Source organism: Bombina bombina, chromosome 9, assembly GCF_027579735.1.
Source record: "Bombina bombina isolate aBomBom1 chromosome 9, aBomBom1.pri, whole genome shotgun sequence".
NCBI classification, from domain to species: Eukaryota; Metazoa; Chordata; class Amphibia; order Anura; family Bombinatoridae; genus Bombina; species Bombina bombina.
Genome location: NC_069507.1, coordinates 199,124,698 through 199,145,884, shown reverse-complemented (window position 1 = coordinate 199,145,884; position 21,187 = coordinate 199,124,698). Strand labels below are relative to the sequence as shown.

At 36.8% G+C, this 21,187-nt stretch overlaps 2 protein-coding genes across 4 annotated transcripts in view; one reads left to right on the top strand and one right to left on the bottom strand.

The window, feature by feature from the left end:
- Nucleotides 1–5,146: 5,146 nt before the first annotated feature.
- On the bottom strand, nucleotides 5,147–19,317 carry AVPI1 (arginine vasopressin induced 1). 2 transcript variants are annotated; one of them, XM_053692566.1, is made up of 3 exons: nucleotides 19,180–19,317; nucleotides 13,095–13,427; nucleotides 5,147–9,835 (listed from the first exon to the last, which is right to left on the bottom strand). In XM_053692566.1, the coding sequence occupies exons 1-3, from the start codon at nucleotides 19,209–19,211 to the stop codon at nucleotides 9,646–9,648; spliced, it is 555 nt and encodes a 184-aa protein (XP_053548541.1). In that variant the 5' UTR covers nucleotides 19,212–19,317; the 3' UTR covers nucleotides 5,147–9,645. The 2 variants fall into 2 exon arrangements, with proteins under 2 accessions (XP_053548541.1, XP_053548542.1); XM_053692567.1 differs by having other exon boundaries at nucleotides 19,172–19,297.
- A 129-nt stretch (nucleotides 19,318–19,446) lies between these two features.
- Nucleotides 19,447–21,187, top strand: part of HPS1 (HPS1 biogenesis of lysosomal organelles complex 3 subunit 1) — a 363,492-nt gene continuing 361,751 nt past the window's right edge. The window contains exon 1 of one of the 2 annotated variants that reach the window (XM_053692561.1): nucleotides 19,447–19,518. The gene's annotated coding sequence lies outside the window, so the exon portion shown is untranslated. The remainder of the gene's footprint in view (nucleotides 19,519–21,187) is intronic. The other variant, XM_053692560.1, reaches the window with a different exon arrangement.

Here is a 21,187-nt window from a genome sequence, read left to right as displayed (position 1 = left end):
CATATGTTCCAGCACAACTCCAATATAGAAAGCAATCTGCGCAGATTAGCAATCCCCTAGCTGACTTGGTGAAGGACACGTTTGGTTCAGGAAGCTGGGCACTGCTAATCTTTTCAGAATCTCTTAATCGCACCTGGTTGTGCAATATTTTATAGAACTCAGAAAGCCGTGGCTGTTCCCGGTTGATTGCCCTTTTGTTGATTGCCTCTATTCTACTAGTTTAAAAGGATATGAAACACAAAAATATTTTCTGATTTAGACAGAGCATACAATTTAAAAAAAAAAGTTTCCAATTTACTTCATTTATCAAATTTGCTTTGCTCCCATGATATTTTTGTTTGAAGAGATACCTAGGTAGGCATCTGTAGCACTATATAGCAGGAAATAGTACTGCCATGTAATACTCTTGCAAATGGATATAGAAATGGGCCAGCTCCTTAGCATGTGTCCCTGCTCTTCAACAAAAGATACCAAGAAAACAAAGAAAAATGTATAAAAGAAGTAAATTAGAAAGTTGTTTACAATTGTGCACTCTATCTGAAGTATGAAAGAAAAATCTGAGGTTTCATATCCCTTTAACAACTGAATTATTCGTAACAGATTGTTGTGCATAAGGTCTTTTTTTTTTTTTTACTTATTTGGCTCATGAGAAATACAAAATCTGAAAGAAACTAATTTTAGGTTAAATGTAAATTATATTGCTATCCTTGTGCAAAATTAATTTATCAAAAATTCTGGTGAGTCTTCCTTAAAGGGACATACTCACAGTATTCATTTCATGATTTAGATGGAGCTTACTATTTTAAACAGCTTTCCAATATACTTCTATTATATTTGCTTCATTTATTTGGTATCTTTTGTTGAAGGAGCAGTAATACACCACTGGTAGCTAACTGAAAACACAGGTGAGACAATGCCATATATGTGCAGCCACCAATCAGCAGCTAGCTCCCAGTAGTGCATTGCTGCACCTGAGCCTACTTCAGTATGCTTTTCAATAAACGATACCAAGTGAATGAAGCAAATTAGATATCAGAAGTGCATTTGAATTTTTTTTTAAAATGACATGCTCTCTCAGAACTTATTAAACTTTTTTCACCTTGGACTCCTTTGTACATTGACAATTTTTTGTAACCCCCATTATTATAGTATAGTCTATAGATTAGTAAATGCAACTCTCATGGCCATTGCTAATCAGTAATAGTTAGACTCACTGTCTAGATTTAGGTACTTTTGATGTACACTTCTCCCCCGTGTGTGGCAATGAGCAACACCCAGGCACTGTTTGTACTCTGCACACAATGTTCTCTTTGTAGTTTTTGGCCAAATTACTAAGCTGTGTGCACACATGTGAAGAGGTACAAAATTAACTATGTGCTTACCTCACATGAAGCAAAATATGGAATATATATATATATTATAGATACAAAGAGTGAAAAATAACAGCACTTAGAGGATAATGCAAATTATTTCAAAACAAATATTTGTTATTAAGATCTGTGATGCTGCCCAAATAACCTGACATGGTAATCTTGGTGGTCCCCGTCACCAGAAATACAGAGTCTAATATAGCAAAAAAATGGATTAGGTGATTGGTGTATGGGCGCAAGACAGTACTTATCACTGAAAGTTAATCAGTTAACCTATATGGTATTGATCAATAAAACTAATTAAATTCAACAGTATATACAAATAACAATAAATATCAATATTGTAATAAAGTACAATAACGGATGTCCAAAAAGATGTTTAGAAAAGGTTCCCACGTGATAGAGCGTGTATCCACTTTAATCAAAGCCCCAAGGGGAGAGATTTCCTTTTTGTCAATTTCCTCAGATCAATTGCAATCCCATTCATAATCGCTTTAACTTGTTCTACTGTGGTCGCAAGATTCGGAACCACCACTTTGCTTCCAAGTTCCTGAGAGGAAGCTAATGTGTCCGTACACGTTCCCGGAAATTCCGCTTGACTTTTCTAAAAATCTTTTTGGACATCAGTTATTGGACTTTATTACAATATTGATATTTATTTTTATTTGTATATACTGTTGAATTTTATTAGTTTTTTTTTTTTTTAATTCTCTTTATTGAAGAAGTACAGGTACAAGCAATCACGTGCGTACACAACATGTTGAATATCGATACAGTATCAGTAGTGAAACATTTGCTGACATAAAATACAAAGAAAAACGTCAGTTTCTATTCATAAAGCATAATGCACATGTAACCGGTCATTTTGAGATTAAGGCATAGAGATTACATGGAATAACCCATTCAGTGAGGATATACCACAATTGATTAAGTAGTATCTCATATTGCACCTGCACTTCTTAGTTTTTCATATTAATTGAGTAACCTATTGACAGAATAAAGAAAATAAAACTTACTAAACTTTAACATTTATACTAAACAAAACAACACAGATCCCCTATAGAAGCAGGGGTACATGGGCAGCTGCCGTGATATGAAAGAGTCATATTTATTGAAACCCCAGTCAGACAAGTATGAGAAGTAACAATACACCAACTACTCAGCATGTATTGACCGTCAAATTGCACTACCAGGTAGGAATCTTTCAGTAAATATCTGTCTAGTGACTGACTAAGGTAGTGGCCTCTTACGGGGAATATGGCCGCCTGGATAAGTAAATATGGCTGCCGTGACACTGCAATTATATGAATATCTATTAGTCTCTTAGTATATATGAGTGGGATATGCATATTCTGGGGCTGCTTGGAATGATTAAACATGTGTGGCTATAGTTCACTGAGGGAGCTGATACCTGTGTATAGCCCACGATTTGCAAAAACATTTTTCATTCTAAGGATACATCTAGGAAAAATAGTGGTAGCTGGGATCATGATGTTAGTTTCCAAAGCCTAATACTGAACAGAGTGCTACTGATAAATAGTCTATCATTACCTGCCTAAATGGTTACCCTGACAATGCATGTATGTGAATACCAAATGTTTTCTTAACAAACATACCTGATATATGCATGTTTATAGGCTCCAGCACCCGGTACAATACCAACACTATCAGAGCTAATCACTGGTTGTGGTAAAATATTTAATTAAGATACACTGAAAATGGTGCTAGTAGAGCTGCCTTGAGATAAATATAAATCAGCATGCAAACTCACTCTGAATTAACAGAGTTCGTAGTAGGAGTAAACAGGTCTTATCTGATCCACATAACTCAGCTCACGTAAAAAGCATAGACTTACGATTAATGCAGTACAAGGGATTCTGTTCATCCACACCACACATAAATCAGCAGTATAGTATAGCAGGTGTTATACTTAACAACGCAGCGAAGATTCTATCTGAGGTAAAAAAAAAATGCCATAAATTGCAACTTGTCAACATCACTGAAGAGCCGTTCTGGTTTTTTTTTTTTTTGTTTTTTTGCACAGTTACAGAAGAATCAGCATACGCCGACCCACTGTGATATATCATTTCACACAGGTTAACAGTCAAGTTAATGCAAAACAGAACATGACACGCACAAGCTACAACATAATTACAACTGAAAAGCGAGACAAAAATCATATGTGTTTAAGTACATTGTAATGCTAACGTTGATACAGCACAGCCTCAAAACAGATTTAAGTTCCAAACAATGTCCCTGATGTAAGTCCTTTGTTTGCAAAAAGGGCCTTGAAGGGCCGTTGCTGCAGCATTTTCTGATGAACCTGCTCATAAAACTCGGCATGTCTCACATGTGCCCAACATTCAAAAAGAACCCTCATAGAAGTAATAGGCCAGTCGACAAGTTTATCCAAAAAGTATACCCATCAACATCTGTCTCATCAGCCAATGCCCTCTGCTCCATGGGTAGTTCGCAGCATGTTCTCCCTGCATTTCAGGAGCTTGAGCATAGTCGCCACTGATCCACTTCCCCGCAGCAGACACCCACCATGTCAGTATGCATCCTCCAGTAACTCTTGAACGAGGAAGTGTGTGTCAGGGTTACACTGCAGCAGGGGCGCAGCGTCCTCTGCCCCGCTGCTCTGCATCGGCACTGTGTCCCCTGTGCCCTTGTTGAAGTTATCCGCTCTTTGTTGCGGTTCACAGTAGGAGTTCTTTAAATTCAAAAAGTTAATGTCTGGTAGGAGTGGGCCACACAGCTGCGGCCATATCTGTCGCCCCTGCGAGCTCTCAATATGCCTTGGCTGATTGATCTCTGGGGTCGCATCAACCCTGTCACCAATGCCCACGTCTAGTATAGACGCTAGAGAAGGTCCGTGTATTTTGACATGCTCCCATAGGCTGAGGTGATATCTCGGTCATCAATGTCAGTGCCTCCTTCCCAATCTGTGAAGGAGCTGCGGTCATGGGGATGTTATCCGTTTCCTTGGCCTGGGGCACTGTAGCGGTAGTTAAAAACCGTGAGGCAGATCCCTGCCGGCTGGGAACAGATTTCTTGGGGCGGGAAGTCCGCTCCGGTATCCTCACCATTGTGTAGAGATCCGTGCAGGACGAAAGTAGTCTGTCCAGTCTGGGCAGGAGCATGGCCTGTATTTCAGCAAAAATGTAGTTGTTGGCCGCTGCTTCATCAGTGTTGGACAATCCCATTGTGGGAAGGAGGGTGATAATATGCAGGTATCGAACTATGTACAACGTGGCAGTAGAGCAAACGCCACGGCGCCAGATGGCCTTCTTAGCCTTGTACTGCAACCGGGGGCTAGGGCCGATGGAACGCCCTACACAAATAATGTATCGACTGGCGATGACCAGAGCAGGGTCTCCCAGTAAGATGTGTGCTGTGGGGGTCTAGATGGTCTCTGAATATTTCGGAAAAAGCCACTTATTTGGCTGGTAGTATCAGAGCTCTTGTAGCTTGCTTCCATCCAGAAGTCCCGCCCACCGGAAGTCTCAATTTTATTAGTTTTATTGATCGATACCATATAGGTTAACGGATTAACTTTCAGTGATAAGTACTGTCTTGCGCCCATACACCAATCTCCTAATCCATTTTTTTGCTATAATATATATATATATATTTATTTTTACACACACACATACACAGATATACATTCACTCATACATATATGTGCAGCTTTTTAGGTATATATTCAAGATCTGTGTGTAGCTATTTCTTGGTTTCTAATTATTTAATTTACATTAGCACAAGACACAAAGAAAAATATTTAAATACATTTATTATACATCAGTCAACCAAATCTGACAGATATTTTCATACCTCTGTAACTCACGCAGGAAAAACACAAGTGAAAGAAAATGAGATATGCACAGATTTAGCAAACAATGCTTTTAATAATGTCTACTTAATTATTGCAGGAGAGAATATTTAACTAATCACACTGAGATTTAGGTTTGGCACTGCAGGCAAAGGATTTTTTTAAATATAAGGGGACAGGCAGGACTACCAAGGTACAGTTACATTTTATCCGCAAAAAAATACCACTTAATGTGGTCTTTTTCAGTTTTAAAAAAGGCATAGGAAAGTCCAAATTAACCTTGCATGATTCTGATAGAGCATGAAATTTTGGTATGCCTTGATGAAAAAGGATACGCACATATCCTACAGTGGGAGCTAGTTGCTCATTGGTGCCTGCACACATTTGTCTCTTGTGATTGGCCAACTAGATGTGTTCATCTAGCTGAAGTAGGGCAATGCAATTCCTTCAGAAAAGGATAACAAGAGAATGAAGCAAATCTGATCATAGAAGTAAATTGGAAAATTGTTACTATGAAAGAAAATGGTGTTTCCTGTCTCTTTAAGTAAAAGCAATTGAATATGATTGTGCTTAGATTTTTAGATAACAGAACTTTTCATTCCACCACGGACACACTGGGTTGAGCAACAGGTTAATGTCCAAAGGGGGGGGGGGGGGGGGTTGCATGGAAAGTTTTTTTTTTATTGAATAAATTTACTTTTTATTTAGCTGTAAAGGGGACATAAAACCCCAAACAGAAATGCACATGACTTTATTTCATCCTTGTATAGAAGTATGTTGCAATATACCTGTATGAACAAAAATGCTTCAAGTAAAAGCTATGTTAAAGGGACACTCAAGTCAAAATTAAACTTCATGATTCAGATAGAGCAGCAGCAGTTTTAAACAACTTTCCAATTTACTTCCATTAACAAAATGTGCATTACAATTTTTGAGTCACCAACTCCTACTGAGCATGTGCAAGAATTCACAGCATATACATATATGCATTTGCGATTGGCTGATGGCTGTCACATGAATGCATTTGTGATTGGCTGATGGCTGTCACATGGTACAGAGGGAGTGGAAATAGACATAACTTTGCAATTTATTTAAAGGGACAGTCAAGGCCAAAAAAAACTTTTATTTTTCAAATAGGGCATGTAATTTTAAACAACTTTAAAATTTACTTTTATCAACAATTTTGCTTTGTTCTCTTTGTATTCTAGTTGAGAGCAAACCTAGGAAGGCTCATATGATAATTTCTAAGCCCTTGAAGGCCGCCTCTAATCACATGCTTCTGTATTTGCTTTTCACAGCAGGGGAGAGTAGTTCAGGTAAACCATATAGATAGCATTGTGATCACGCCCGTGGGTTGTGGCAGACACTGCACTAATTGGCTAAACTGCAAGTCAATAGATAATAACTAAAAGTCATGTGATTAGGGGCGGTCAGAAGATGCTTAGATACAAGATAGTCACAGCAGTAAAAAGTGTATTAATATAACTGTGTTAATTATGCAAAACTGGGAAATGGGTTATAAAGGGATTATCTATCTTTTTAAACAACAAAAATTCTGGTGTTGACTGTCCCTTTAACAACAATCTACCACTCATCTGAAGTTCAGACTAAGTGCTATTGCATTGTCTTCTTATCATGAAGTTAATTATGCAAATCTACAACGTTGACTGGTCCTTTAAAGTGATCGCTTTTACTGTGCATGGAGCACATATAGCCTAAGAATCGTCATAAACACTTATTCAGATAATTGGCTTAGCATATATTCATCAGCTATGGTGCAAATTGTTATTGCCAACACAATATATGCTCTCTGAGCAAGGGCAATGCAAGTGCACAAGACATATGTGCATATGCTCTGTACACAATAAAAGCTAAGTAATCTTGGGGCTTTACTTGCACTTTAAAGGGACACTGAACCCATATTTTTCCTTTCATGATTCAGATAGAGCATGCAGTTTTAAGCAACTTTCTAATTTACTTATATTATCAATTTTTCTTCAATCTCTTGACATCTTTATTTGAAAAAGGCATCTAAGCTAAGGAGCCAGCAAATGTGTGGTTCAGAACCATGTACAGCATTTGTTTATTGGTACTGTCCAATCAGCAAGGATAACCCAGGATGTTCACCAAAATGGGCCGACATCTAAACTTAAATTCTTGCTTTTCAAATAAACATACCAAGAGAATGAAGAAAATTTGATAATAGCAGTAAATTAGAAAGTTGCTTAAAATTGCATGCTCTATCTGAATCACAAAATCATTTTTTTTTTGGGTTCAGTGTCCCTTTAAGGGATGTAAAACAGTCTCTTATTGTTGTAATAAATAAAAAAAAAAAAAAAAAAAAAAAAAAAAAAGCAGTGTTATACTTAATAAAAATTAAAGCAATATGCATTATTCATCACTTTAGAAACATTTTTTCCCCCTTTTTTACACTTTGTGTTGTGAAAGGGTCTATTACTTCCTGTCACTGCCCCACAAGGAGGCGGCGGTCTCAACAAGAAGGCAAAGGACCAGCTTCTTTGACTACTGCTATTTTATGGTGTCTCCTAGCAACACTTCAGTTTATTGCCCATGATCTTTTGCTGCAAAAATCACATGACAATAGAACTTAAAGGGACATGAAACCCAACATTTTCTTGCATGATTCAGATAGAGAATACCATTTTAAACAACTTTCCAGTTTACTTCTATTATGTATTTGCTTTGTTCTCTTGGTATTCTTGATGGAAGAAGCAGCAATACACTACTGGGAGCTAGCTAAATGCAATTGGTGAGACAATGACATGAGGCATATATTTTCCACCAATCAGGAGCTCCTCAGTCTACCTGGGTATACTTTTCAACAAAAGATATCAAGAGAAGAAAACAAAATTGGAAAGTTGTTTAAAAGCTCACACTCTACCTGAATGAAAGAAAGAAAATTGGGTTTTATGCCCCAACAAGAATTTATAAGTGCTAAGTTTTCCAAGAAAACAAGTAAGTGGTTTACTATTTATTAAAATACAGTTTATTTCTTTTTATGTTTACTTTGACTTTTTTTTTTTTTTTTTTTTTTAACTAAAAAGGAGCACTGCTTTATAGGCCTTTAAATGTAGGCGATATCAACAAATATGGCTGTAGAAAGCTTTACTTAGTGGCTCTGATTATTTTAAATCAATGCAGCCGTTTTAAAGTCATTATGATAAAAGCTTAAACACACATTAGAATTCAAAGTGCAAATATGAGTAGGGTTTCCAAACCCTTTCACATATCTCAGGAATGTTTTTATTATGGCATATTCACTATGCAAACAAAAAGGGTTCTAGTGTAACTTTCCATTTTCTAATTTTACCTTAAGAAAATTAATTTGATTTATAGAATAAAAAATAAAAAAAATTGTCAGTAGTACCAATCTTCCAAGTAGAAAATTGGTACTACCGAGTAGTTCCAATATTTAGAGCCCACTTTTTCATATTTATTTGTAGTTTTCCAGCTAGTTTCCTCTCTCCTAGCTTAATATAGCTACCTACTATTTCAGCACTTTTTCTGAAATACATTTATATAAAAAAAGAAATTTAAGAGACAAAAAAAAATTGAGTGCAAATTGCAGAACTAATTCCAGCTGTAAATTCAACTTGTAGCAATCTCCATCAACTTTTAGGAAGCTTTTTGGTGTCACTACCAGATGTTAAAGGGTCATAATTTTTTGTTTACAAGCATAAAATGAACTGCTCTAGGTAAAAAAAAGGAAGATATTGTACCACACCATAATTCAACTTCCTAAAAGGAAAAAAAGTGTGTGCATGCAGGCTCACTTGCAAGCATCCTGATTTTAGGTAATATATTTTCCTTTTTTACAGAGATGGTCGTGTGATATTTTTTAGCCATCTTTTACAGATATAAAGAATCTCTTTCAGGTGATTCAACATTTTTGTTAACATATCTCACTTTTAAAATTAATGTTACTGTAAGTTTAGAAACTGGAATCTAACAGCCCAAGTGAACAATTATTTAGCACAAATCTAATATTAACAAATACACAATGAATTAACTTCAGACATTATAATTTAACAAAAGTAAGTGTTATATTTATCCGCACTAAATACTCATAACTGCTCCAGATGTGGAAGTCTCTAATGGATTTGAGAACTTGGTATGACAAAGATAGAATATATATATCTTGATAGCCGATTCTTACACTTCACCATGAATTTAACATCATCTTGTTGCCAAAAATCCTCTCATATTAGAAGTGAAGGCTAATAGAGTGTTTAAGTGTTGATCGTATTGCTTTTACGATTCCCATAAGGACGAAGAGTTCTCCTTCTGAGTAAGAGCATAATATAGCATCTAAAGATGTCAGCCTGTTATAAAGGCAAAATAAAACTTTATTTCAATAGCCCGTTAACACTGAGCATCTTGGTAGTGCAGGAAGGTGCAGGACAGAAACCCACCATTACTAGATCACCGTTTTATCTGGTGCAAGTAAGCAGATATTCGCTTCTGTCTCAGTTTCTTTTGTGAAAGTTTGGTCGTTCTCCATGTTGCGGTCCTTTTCTTTGTTCCACTGAAATGCTGGTCTTCGCCATCAGTACTCTGCTGTTCTGAGCCACTCTCTGTAGACGTACTGCCCCTGTGATTGGTTTCATGTATGCTGGGAAGAAAAAGAAAAATCAGCATTCGGATTCCTGCATTATAGACATGCTGATTGCCTAAAAAAAAATATTATAGACAGGCATAATTATCCCAAGGGCGTATCTGCTGGTAATATTGTAAATAAAGGGACAGTAAACAAATTGTATTTGCAAGGCATTTCTGCCATGTTAATTTATTTTAAAAATGTTTAGACATCTTGTTTGCTGAATTTGGGTTTTAAAAGTCAAACTCCGCCTACCACTTTTCTTACTTGGGAGGTGCAAATCCAGGCTTGCAGACAACAAGGCTAGCCAGTCATATATTAGTATAAAGTAAGTTGATTTGCAATATACGTCCATTAGCAAAAATGATTCTAGTAAATGTTATAACTGTTTTACCAGCATATGCACATATGCTCTGTGTGACTGGAGGATCAGGATTCAAACACCATGTCTGCTAGCGGTGATGTGTATTGCATCAGTAAAGACTTAAAAGGGACAGTCTAGTCAAAATGAAAACTGATGATTCAGATAGGACATGCAAATTTTAAATAACTTTCCAATTTACTTTTATCATCAAATTTGCTTTGCTCTCTTGGTATTCTTTGTGGAAAGCTAAACCTAGATAGGCTCATATGCTAATTGCTATGACGTTGAACTGCCTCTTATCCAAGTGCATTTTGACAGTTTTTCACAGTTAGATACTGCTAGGTCATGTGTGTCATAGATAACTGTGCTCACTCCAGAGGAGTCATTTATGAGTCAGCACCGATTGGATAAAATGCATATCTGTCAAAAGAACTGAAATAAAGGGGCAGTCTGCATAGGCTTAGAAACAAGGTATTCACAGAGGTAAAAAGTATATTAATATAACCGTGTTGGTTATGCAAAACTGGGGAATGAGTAATAAAGAGATTATCTATCTTTTCTGGTGTAGACTGTCCCTTTAATCTGTGGCATACAAAACACTGCCGACTCTGAGAAGGTGTGGTGTTTGAATGATGGTTCACTCACAGCATGTGTGTATGCCACTGAAAAACAGTTGTATTTTTTATGAGAAGCATTGATATTGCAAAAATGTGTCAATTTACAATATAAATTGACCCATGCAAATGTCAATTTTGACTTTCCTTCCCCTTTAAAGCCAATTAGGGAAATATATGTAGCAGGGTTGGCCCTGATGAGTCTGCAGTGTGCAATTCAAGTTTTAAATATTAGAAAATCCACACTTTTAAATTAGTAAATGACATGAAAAGGGCACAAATAAATAATGAAAGCCTATTGCAAGGGGTTTACTGTCCCTGCTGAAGTCAGGCAACAAAACATACTTAAATCAGACACAAATCACTTGATATATATTCTTGAAGGAATCATTGATTAATGACAGAAAATCCAGGGTGCCGAACCTAAAATAAGCCGGCTCCTTAGCTTTACATTCCTGCTTTTCAAATAAAGATAAGAGGAGAGCAAATAAAAATTGATAATAGGAGTAAATTGGAAAGTTGCTTATAATAATAAAAGTTGGGTTTAGTATCCCCTTAAAAATACATTGCAGCAGCTTGTGTTCCTATAGATGCATCATTGGTATGGTCATAAACAAGGTAATTAATATACTTGTTGATCATTTTGACAGTTTTTCACAGTGGAGTTATTTAAGAGTCAGCACCGATTGGCTAAAATGCAAGTCTGTCAAAAGTACAGAGATAAGCACAGTCTGCAGAGGCTTAGATACAAGGTAAAAAAAAAAAAAAAAAGTATATTAATATTAGTGTGTTGGATTTGCAAAACTAGGGAATCAGTAATAAAGGGATTTTCAATCTTTTTAAACAAACATTTTCATGTAGACTGTCCCTTTAACGTTGAAATTTGACAGAAAGAAGAAAAAAAAAAAAAGAAAAAAAAAAAAAAAAGTCTACTACTGATTTGAAATTACATAATTAACAAGTACGTAATAAAAGGACAAGGAAAGAACACCTACTCTGAATTTCAAATAAGCAGTTGATTTTTTTTCCAGACAAATGTATTTTTTCACCCATTTTCCAGCCCCTTGTATCATGCGACAGACACCATCCAATCACAGATTAGTATAGTATAACCTGTGAGATTATGCACATCGTCAGTAGGAGCTTGTTTCCCAGAAAGTGCGGATATAAAAAGACTGTAAAATTTGATAAAGGAAGTAAATTGGAAAGTGTCTTAAAACTATGTTCTATCTGAATCATAAATGTATTTTGACTTGAGTGTCCCCTTAAAGAGGGACAACTGTGGGAGCTGCCTTTATCAGACAGACAGTGAGCAATTAATCCCTAAGCAAGTGCTGTGCACAAACACACATTTCCTGTTAGTTTCAATAGAAGTATAAACAGCTATAGACTAACATGTTATGCAAAAACATTTTAAAGATTCACTACTGCTCTCGTTTAAATGGACATTAACATGAAAAAAGGTAACAAGTCAAAATTAAACTTTCATGATTCAGGTAGAGACTTTCCAATTTACTTGCATTATATAAATGTGAAGTCTTTTTATATACACACTTTATGAGGCACCAAATCCTACTGAGCATGTGCAAGAGTTCAGTGTATATGTATATGAATCTGATTGGATAAAACATGATACCTGGGCCCTCAAATGCAAGTAAATTTTGAAATTGTCAGAAAGAAAAAGGAAAAAAAAAAAAAAAAAAAGTTAACTGCTAATTTAAAAATGTTTATTTATTATTTGTAGATTACTGTATTTTATGGTCCTTTAAATGCTGCTTGTACATGAACATAACAAAAAAAATAATGTCTTACATCATCCCTTAAACAGGGACATTAAACACTAAATAAATGCTAGATAGAATGATGCATTCAAAAAAAAAAAAAGATTAGTCTGAGAATAACGTGTAGACGTATTTTTAAAGTTTCATAAGCCATTTAAATATTGACAAAATAAATTTAAAGTTTTAGCGTCTATAAAACAATGGGAGCTGCCATATTGTAACTTGTGTTACCTTCTCTGCTGCAGCCAATTAGGTACAGTTATAAATAGGTCACTAGAGTGTGCAGCCAATGGCTGTGTGGGATATAACAGTGTTCTGCACTTGCATTTCTAACAGGAACTGAAAAGCTCACAATTTCCGAATGGAATTACAAGAAGAAAAAAAAAAGGAGGACAAAATAAATAATGAAAGTCAATTGCAGAGTTTTTTTCCCCCATATACGATTTATCATTTTACATTACCATCTCAAAGTGTTTAACGTCCCTTTAAAGGATCTACAGTAAATTGCACCTTACCAAAGTTTACTAAAATGCTGCACAGAGAGTGTTCCAATGCGGTCCTTATGTTTAGAGGATGCTTTCTTTCTTTTCTTCTTTCGGAGTTGGATCAATGCTTCGGCTATTCGTCGATCCTCTGAATACTCGCAAATAATTCGAGCTCGCTCCTCTGCACACTCATCACCGCTGGCACGGAAAAGAGTTTGTAGCTGGAGGAGGTCAATGTCTTTGAAAATATTAGCGGAAGCCTTTTTTCTTGCTGGCGGCTCTTGTACTTGCCATGATGTAGGTTGTGAGTCAGCTACAGAGGCTGGGGTGCCCATTTTGAATCTGAAGTGATCACTACGGCAACTGTGCAAACACGGAAAAAGAACATTCAGTGAAATCAGGTAATCACACACACACACACACACCACTAAATAAGTCACAGCGCTGCACAGAATAAAACTTTTTAATTGTAGTATGCTTTTTTTTGTAAAACAGTTATCTTTAAATCTTCTAAGATAATTATGCCAGCGTATTACATTTGCCCCAGTACTACATGCAAATATTTTTACGAAATGGTACAAAGGTTAGTGAATCTAGTTTCAGTTCCTTTTTTTTTTTTTTTTTTTTTTTTTTTTTAATAAAGCAATGTATTTCCTCTTTTGCTGTAATTTATTTCTGTGTCTTCAGTGCCAGTCAGCTAAAGAAGTTAAACTTTTTTAAAAAAATTGTAGGAGCCAGCAAGAATATTGTGTTGTGTTTATATCATGGAAGTTACAAAGTAAAAAGTGGCGGATACATTTTTTTTTATTTTTTTTAAATAATTATTTAAAGGGGATGAGGGATCTTATTTCAGGAAGAATAAACCTTTAGATTAAAAAAAGTTTTAAAATTGCTGGCACGTATTTTAAAATAATTTTCAAAAATAAGCAAAATTAGTTATAGTCATGCTGTCTGGAGTATTCTGCTCCCCCCTCCCCTTATCAGTGTTTAGTATCAGAAACACAGGCATTTTATTTCAACTGAGTGCACAGCAGCTTATTTGCTTCTAGGCATGCTCCAGCAGATAGAGTGTTAAAGGGCCACTAAACCCAAAATCTTTCTTTCATGATTCAGATAGAGAATACAAATTTAAACAACATTACAATTTACTTCTATTATGTATTTTGCTTCATTTTTTAGATATCCTTAGTTAAAGAAAAAGCAATGCACATGGGTGAGCCAATCACACGAGGCTTCTATGTGCAGCAACCAATCAGCAGCTACTGAGCATATCTAGATATGCTTTTCAGCAAAGAATATCAAGAGAATAAAACAAATTAGATAATAGAAGTAAATTAGAAAGATGTTTAAAATTACATTCTCTTTCTAAATCATGAAAGAAAAAAAATGTGGATTTCATGTCCCTTTAAAGTTCTGCATTCTACCAAATCAAAGGTGAAGAGAGATATGTGGTTATGTCACCACAAAATACAGCCATAGAAAGGAATTGTGTGAGGGTAGTTAAAGCTCAACAATTTGGAAACTTAAAAAGAAAGGGTTAATGGCGAGGCACTGCAGTATAAATTTGCAGGTAAAGTAATTAAAGTACATATTATATTTTGTCTATCCCAACTTGTTTTATGTCCCTTTAATTGTATAGCAAGATGCTGTAATGTTTCATTTTTTTTAGTAAATTAATTCCATTAATCTATTCACAATGTCATACTCTCAGAGGTTTCTGTAAGATTATTTTGGCCAATTTTTCTACCTAGAAGATATTATCACATATTATTGGTTTTGTAGCTCTCAAAACTTAGAATCTGTGTCTGCAGAAACAACATGGCGCTTCTTTACAGCAAAATGTTATAAAACAAACATACAGAGTTGAGAAATATACCTGAAAAAAGGGGACATAATGAAAGAAAACTTTTGGGTTTCAGATAATGTAGACAATTTTCAGATTTACTTATTTTATCAAATTTGCTTCATTCTCCTGGTATTGTTTGTTGAAGGAGAGCAACACTCTACTGGGGCCTAGCTGACCCCATTGGATGAGACAGTGACAAGCAGCTAGCTCACAGAAGTGAATTGCTTCTGATCCTACCAGTGTAAGTTTTTCAACAATGGATACCCAGAGAATGAAGCAAATTAGATAAATTAACTAAATGTGAAAAATTGCTAAAACCTGCATGTTCTTTCTGAAGCATGTGAGTTTAATTTTGAATTCACTGTCTCTTTAATGACATTGCTCCGCTGCAAATCTATGTACACAGAATCAACCCATACTGTTTCAAGAAGCTCAACAAATAGAAGATTGTTGGGAGTGAAATAGATCTGCACAAGGACCTAAGTGTGAGGAGGGAAGGGCAAGCATTACAAAAGAAATAGAATGTTATTGCATTAGTTAAATAAAAACTATTTAAATTATTATTAAGGTTATCATTATTTTCTCCTTCCAATAAAGTACAGCTGAAAAGTTGATCAAAATGTGAACGATTAATCTATTAAACTGGAGATAGTTCAGTCAACTGTATAGGGTTGTGGTTTCAGGTAGCAGAAATAGCTATTTCATATGCAAAAAAAATTAAAAAAGGAACAAATTCCCACACAATGTAAACTCTGCAGCTGATATAAGAAGTAATTAGAAATAAATTATTGAGAACAATTTTATACTACACTGTTCCTTTAAAGGGGACATAAAAAATGATTTAGACACAACATACAATTTTAAAACAACTTTCCAGTTTACGTCAATTATCAGATTTTTGTTTTCTGGTTATCCTTTGTAGAAATGCAGCAAGGTCAGCTCAGGAGTGTGCAGCACTATAAGGCAGCAGTTTTGCAACAACGTTATACATTAGAAAGAGCACTTGATGGTAGCACTATTTACTGTCATCTAGTGCTCCATACACGCTTCCTATCTAGATATCTCTTTAACCCTTTGAGTGCTAAGCACTTTCACACCTGGGTGCTAATATTTTCTAAGGATTTTTTTTATTTTACAGACCCCCAAGACTTACACTGTTGGAAAGGTTAGGCGATTACCTTTCTAACAGTGGGTCTTGGGGGTATGTAGCTGCTTAGATGCCTGAGATACAGGCTTCTAAGCAGCATGCCCCCTCCTCCTATACTTAACATTGTTAAGTATAAATAAAGTTGTGCGGCGACGTCATCACGTCATTGTGCGTGACGTCACTGCGCATCATGTGAAGCCCCGGTGATGCCTGTCACTCTACAGGCACGATCGCCGGGGTAGGAGCGGGTAGGAGCCCCAGATCTCTCTCAAGGTGGGAGAGTGCTCATGAGGGCTCTGAGCCGTCATTAGCACTCAAAGGGTTAAAGAATAAAATGTGAGAATTAAGCAAATTTAAAGTAAAGTAAATTGGAATCTGGGTTGTATCTCCCTTTAACATGTTTGTTGTGAAGAAAAGTGTAAAATAAGTGATTGATCATAGAAAAAAAAAAAAAAAAAAAAAAAAAAAAAGGACATGAAACCCAAAAATGTTCTTCCATGATTTGGGTAGATCATACAATTTTAAACAACTTTCTAATTTACTTCTATAATCTCTAATTTGTTTCATTCTCTTGGTATCATGTGTTGAAGGAGCAGCAATGCACTACTGGTTTCTAACTGAACCCATCGGTGAGCCAATGACAATCAGTATACATATGCAGCCACCAATCAGCAGCTAGAACCTAGGTTATTTGCTGCTCCTGAGCTTACCTAGATAAACCTTTCAGCAAAAGGATAACAAGAGAAGGAAACAAATTAAATAATAGCAGTAAATTGGAAAGTGGTTTAAAATTAAATTCTCTATCTGAATCATGAAAGAAACATTTTGGGTTTCATGTCCCTTTAAGGTGTAGTAGCCAACACATTTCAGTGTAACTATAACATTTTTTTCTCGTGAGGTCTAGAAGAACCACAAAAAAGTGAAAAACTTTAAAAAGAGAAATTTGTGGTTAGGAAAGTATTGTATCTTTACTGTTAAGATTTTTATTGTTGTAATTTTCTGAAACAGTAAACAACAGATCTTACTTATTAATATGCAACTATTACTCTGGTTATATGAACAGGACATTATCACTGGTAAATGCTGAGGACTGATGCAAATTAAAAAAAGCTTACATTTCCTCCCCAGAGATAGAGGGGGCCTTGGGGTTCCCCACATATACACCTACAAACAGGCCATCACACTACAGAGATTACTGGACTGGTGCCACAACGACCACAATAAAGTATGGGTGCAGCTGGACTGCGACATCATGGCCACAAGAAACGCTGGCCTTCAGGCCTGAGTTTCAGAAAAACATAGGTCCCCAGCTGTCTCTAAATACCCATTATTAATAGACTTATACACGCATTTATAAGACTTAATTTATGATTGATATTATGTATTCTTTTGTTGTTTAACATTCTTGTTTATGTTTGAGTGGCCAAAGAGCCTATATGGACTTGGACTCTATAAAGGAGCTGCGAAACGCAGCAGTAACCACAAATATGACAACAGATGTCAGAAAAGCTCTGGAAAATTGTAAAATGAGATGCTTTGTATGGATCTTTTCAATAAAAATATATTTAAAAAAAAAAAAAAAAAAAAGCTTAAATTTGAATAATTTCTGTATAGTATGTATAACATTTGAAAATGTCTAATAATTTGTTTTCTGCATAAAAAAAAAAACCACACACATCCCTGGCATGAAAATGATCTGGAAGAACTGCTCTAGAAGATAACGTCTGTTACTGGCAGTATTCTGCTTGCTATGTGGAAAAGAGAGGATCCCAGTATCCCTCCTCCAGGATCACACAGCACTGAACTGTGACGCACATCCAGCAGATTAGGAAAACAGCTCACTGCAGAAATGTAAACCATTGTTTCTCAACAGCGGTCCCCAAGTAGCCTTAACGGGCCAGGTTTTCATTATAGCTGAACTAGAGCACAGGGGAAATAATCAGATGATGGGTGAGAGCAGGTTAGTAACCATGGTGTTACTGATCTGCTGTACATCAATAGAGCCTATCCTCCTAAACACTGCAGAGGATACAAAAAGGTATATTTTGCTGTTGCTTATTGCGATAATCTTCAAAAAAGAACAGAGATTGATAGTTCTACGTAAGATGCCTGCTGCCCTAAACACACCCCTAGTTAGGCAATGGCAAAATATGAACCTGACTTGCCAATGATAGTTACCATCAGCATAAATCAAATAACATATGCCAAAATAAATTACAAGATGGTACACTATGCCCTGCAGCTTTCTTTGATAGCTTATGGGTTAAACACATCAAAAGGTTTAACAAAGAACAGAATATCCACTATTTTTTGGGTGATAATTAATCAAACTAAAATATACATATGACCTGAAATGTTATAAAGTGATTCTACTGCTTTCCTAATCTCCTATACAATGGTGTAATGGGTTCTTATCTTTATGCATTGGACAGATATCCCAGACTGCTAAATAGAGCAGTGTTTAACCTTTTAGTACCACAGGTTGAGAAACTAGGAATTAATAGGATTTACCATTGACTACAAATACTAATGTTATGTATTTCACTAAGAATTACAATAATCCTATGGTGACCTTTTCCTTAACCTGCATACTCTAGGCAAGTACATTTAACAGTGATTCTGATTGGCTGTCACTATAAACAAAAACATAGCACTTACTGCTGATTAGAAAGATGCAGGGGGCTGACATAGAATAAATAAAACATTTAATCACAATGACAGTAGTGATAGAAATTCACTCTTTTAATGTCCATTTATTAGGATTAATTAACCCCCAAGTGAATGAGCTGCAGTGCACTGCTGTGCAATTCATTGCAGCACACTCTGATGGCTAAGGGGTTAAATAGATTTACTGGTATAAATGTCTTTTTTTTTTCTTCACGTCCATGTTGATTTAGCAATAAAATAAGGAGTGGCATGCAGTAGATAAAGTTGTCACTGAGCTCTGAGAATAAATGTTGTGCACTGAAAATGTTTATTAATTATTACTTAAGTTAGTGTACACAATGTCAATAGTACTAGACTATCTTATAAAATGTGCAAGACTTGCCTGTATAGATTACTATGCATTTAATTAACGCTGTCAATACATTCAAGGCGCTAGCGGTAACTGACCTACAGACCTGCTTCTGCACGGGGATTCTACAGCGACCATCACATTCGTCCGTATACACCGATCGGTTCAGCCACGCTCCAGGCCGTCAGCCTCAACGCACACTGTCACTGCCATACAACCCCAGCAATAGAGACTGCATAACGCGGTGCTAGCCTGGAGGACTTGAGGACAGACAGCAGCCAATCAGCGTTAGCGGGGGCGTGACCAGGGAGCTGCGGTACTGCAGGACACGTGTTGTTGTGGTTTAGTGCCATTGACGTCAGCAGACATAGATCAGAAGCATTGAGGCGATTGTGAGCTGGCGAGTCCTGGCAGGATTCCTAGTCCGGGTGTGGCACTTGCGTAGGTGCTTTATAATAACGTATATCTCACCCTTCCCCCATGCCATTGCCATAGCGAGCCAGTAGGTCACAGCTAGGTATTATACTGTACACAACTCATGGGTATAAGTGGCACAGCGTGCGACACTGCACATTATGCAAGAAGCAGGTTTTGCTAAGGTCCCGCTTTGAGTAACTATTTATGCATGAGATGTAAATGTCAGTTTATTACGCCGTGAACGCAAGTTCCCTGACTTAGTCACTAATTTACTGTGTAATAAATAACGGAATATGCCATGGAAGTGATGAATTGGTTAAAGGGACAGTAAAGTTAAAATTAAACTTTCATGGTTCAGACAGAGCATGCAATTTTAAACAACTTCCCAATTTATTTCTATTATCAAATTTGCTTCGTTCTCTTGGTATATTTTATTAAAGAGTAAAACTAGGTAGGATCATAAGAGCTCAGGAGTGTGCACGTCTTTAGTACTCTATGGCAGCGTGTTTTAAAGCAATCAGCAATGTACTGTATAACAAAGCTACAAATAACATTGGAAAACACTGCTGCCATAGAGTACTGAAGACACATGCACACTCCTGAGCTCTTATGAGCCTACCTAGTTTTACTCTTCACTAAAAGATACCAAGAAAACAAAGGAAGCAAATTTGATAACAGAAGTAAATTGGAAAGTTGTTTAAAATTGCATGCTCTAGAGATGCCCTGAGGTTCCGGTGGAGGTGGAGCTACACAGGTGCTGCTGAGCAGGTGTGCTGCACAGGTGCGGCTCAGGATTCAGCTCCAGTCCCATACACAGTGGCGGTGGTTTGTTCGCGCCCTACCCCAAGTCTTGGGGTAACAGTCTCGGATAGTCAAGGATTAACTGATCCGGAACCTTCTCCAGTGGTCTGTCATCCCACTGATGGTTGTCAGTTTTTAATTACCTGGACCCTCAACTTTTCCTGCTTTCTTGGTAGTAGCCATACGCTCTCTTACCTTATAGTGGAACATACTACCTTGCCTCTCCCTTGTTACCCCTGCTGATACTTTGGCTGTATGATTAAACAATCTCTCTCCCCCCTGCGTGCCAGCTGACCCCGCCGGACAAAATCTGCAATTCTCTTATTTCAACTTAAGCCTACCCGCTGCCCTGTGTGGGCTCAGCTGCTGAGTCGTACCCCGGCTCCTTTTTTGGTTCTCCTCCCTCCCTCCCTCCCCCACCGGTGCTGCGTGGGAGGGAGCTGGGTCCGGTGTAGGAGCTTTCTGTCTGGCTGGCTGCGGTGTTGGTCCGGTGCTGCTTTTCCCCTCCCACCGGTGCTGCGTGAGGGGAATTAGCTTTGATTACCTCCTGGAAGGACGAACAGGAAGCGGAGGAGCTGACTTCACTCTGGGACAAGCTTTTGTTGGAGACAGTACCTAACAACGGAGATGCGGACGGCTGGCATGCACATAGGGGGTGAGTTTTCTATGGTGATAATATATACCTGACTTACTTGCTGGCTGAATCATCTGATATAATCTTCCAGAGGGGACAAGCTGTGTAACCTGGAGAGAGCTAGGGATATCCTGAAAGGAAAGGATACTAAATAAGACTCTTTAAAAACTTACTGGGATCAAGTGCGGTCACTGACTGAGATTGTTAAAAGGATAATTTTTTTTACTTTCCTAAGATATCAAGGCCATACAGAAAATATGGA

Coding starts and splice junctions, on each gene's coding strand:
- AVPI1 (XM_053692566.1), bottom strand. CDS start 19,211: ATGGTCGCTGTAGAATCCCCGTGCAGAAGCAG. Junction 13,428..19,179: donor GAATCCCCGTGCAGAAGCAG/GTCTGTAGGTCA, acceptor GTGTTTGCACAG/TTGCCGTAGTGATCACTTCA. Junction 9,836..13,094: donor CAGCATTTTAGTAAACTTTG/GTAAGGTGCAAT, acceptor TTTTCTTCCCAG/CATACATGAAACCAATCACA.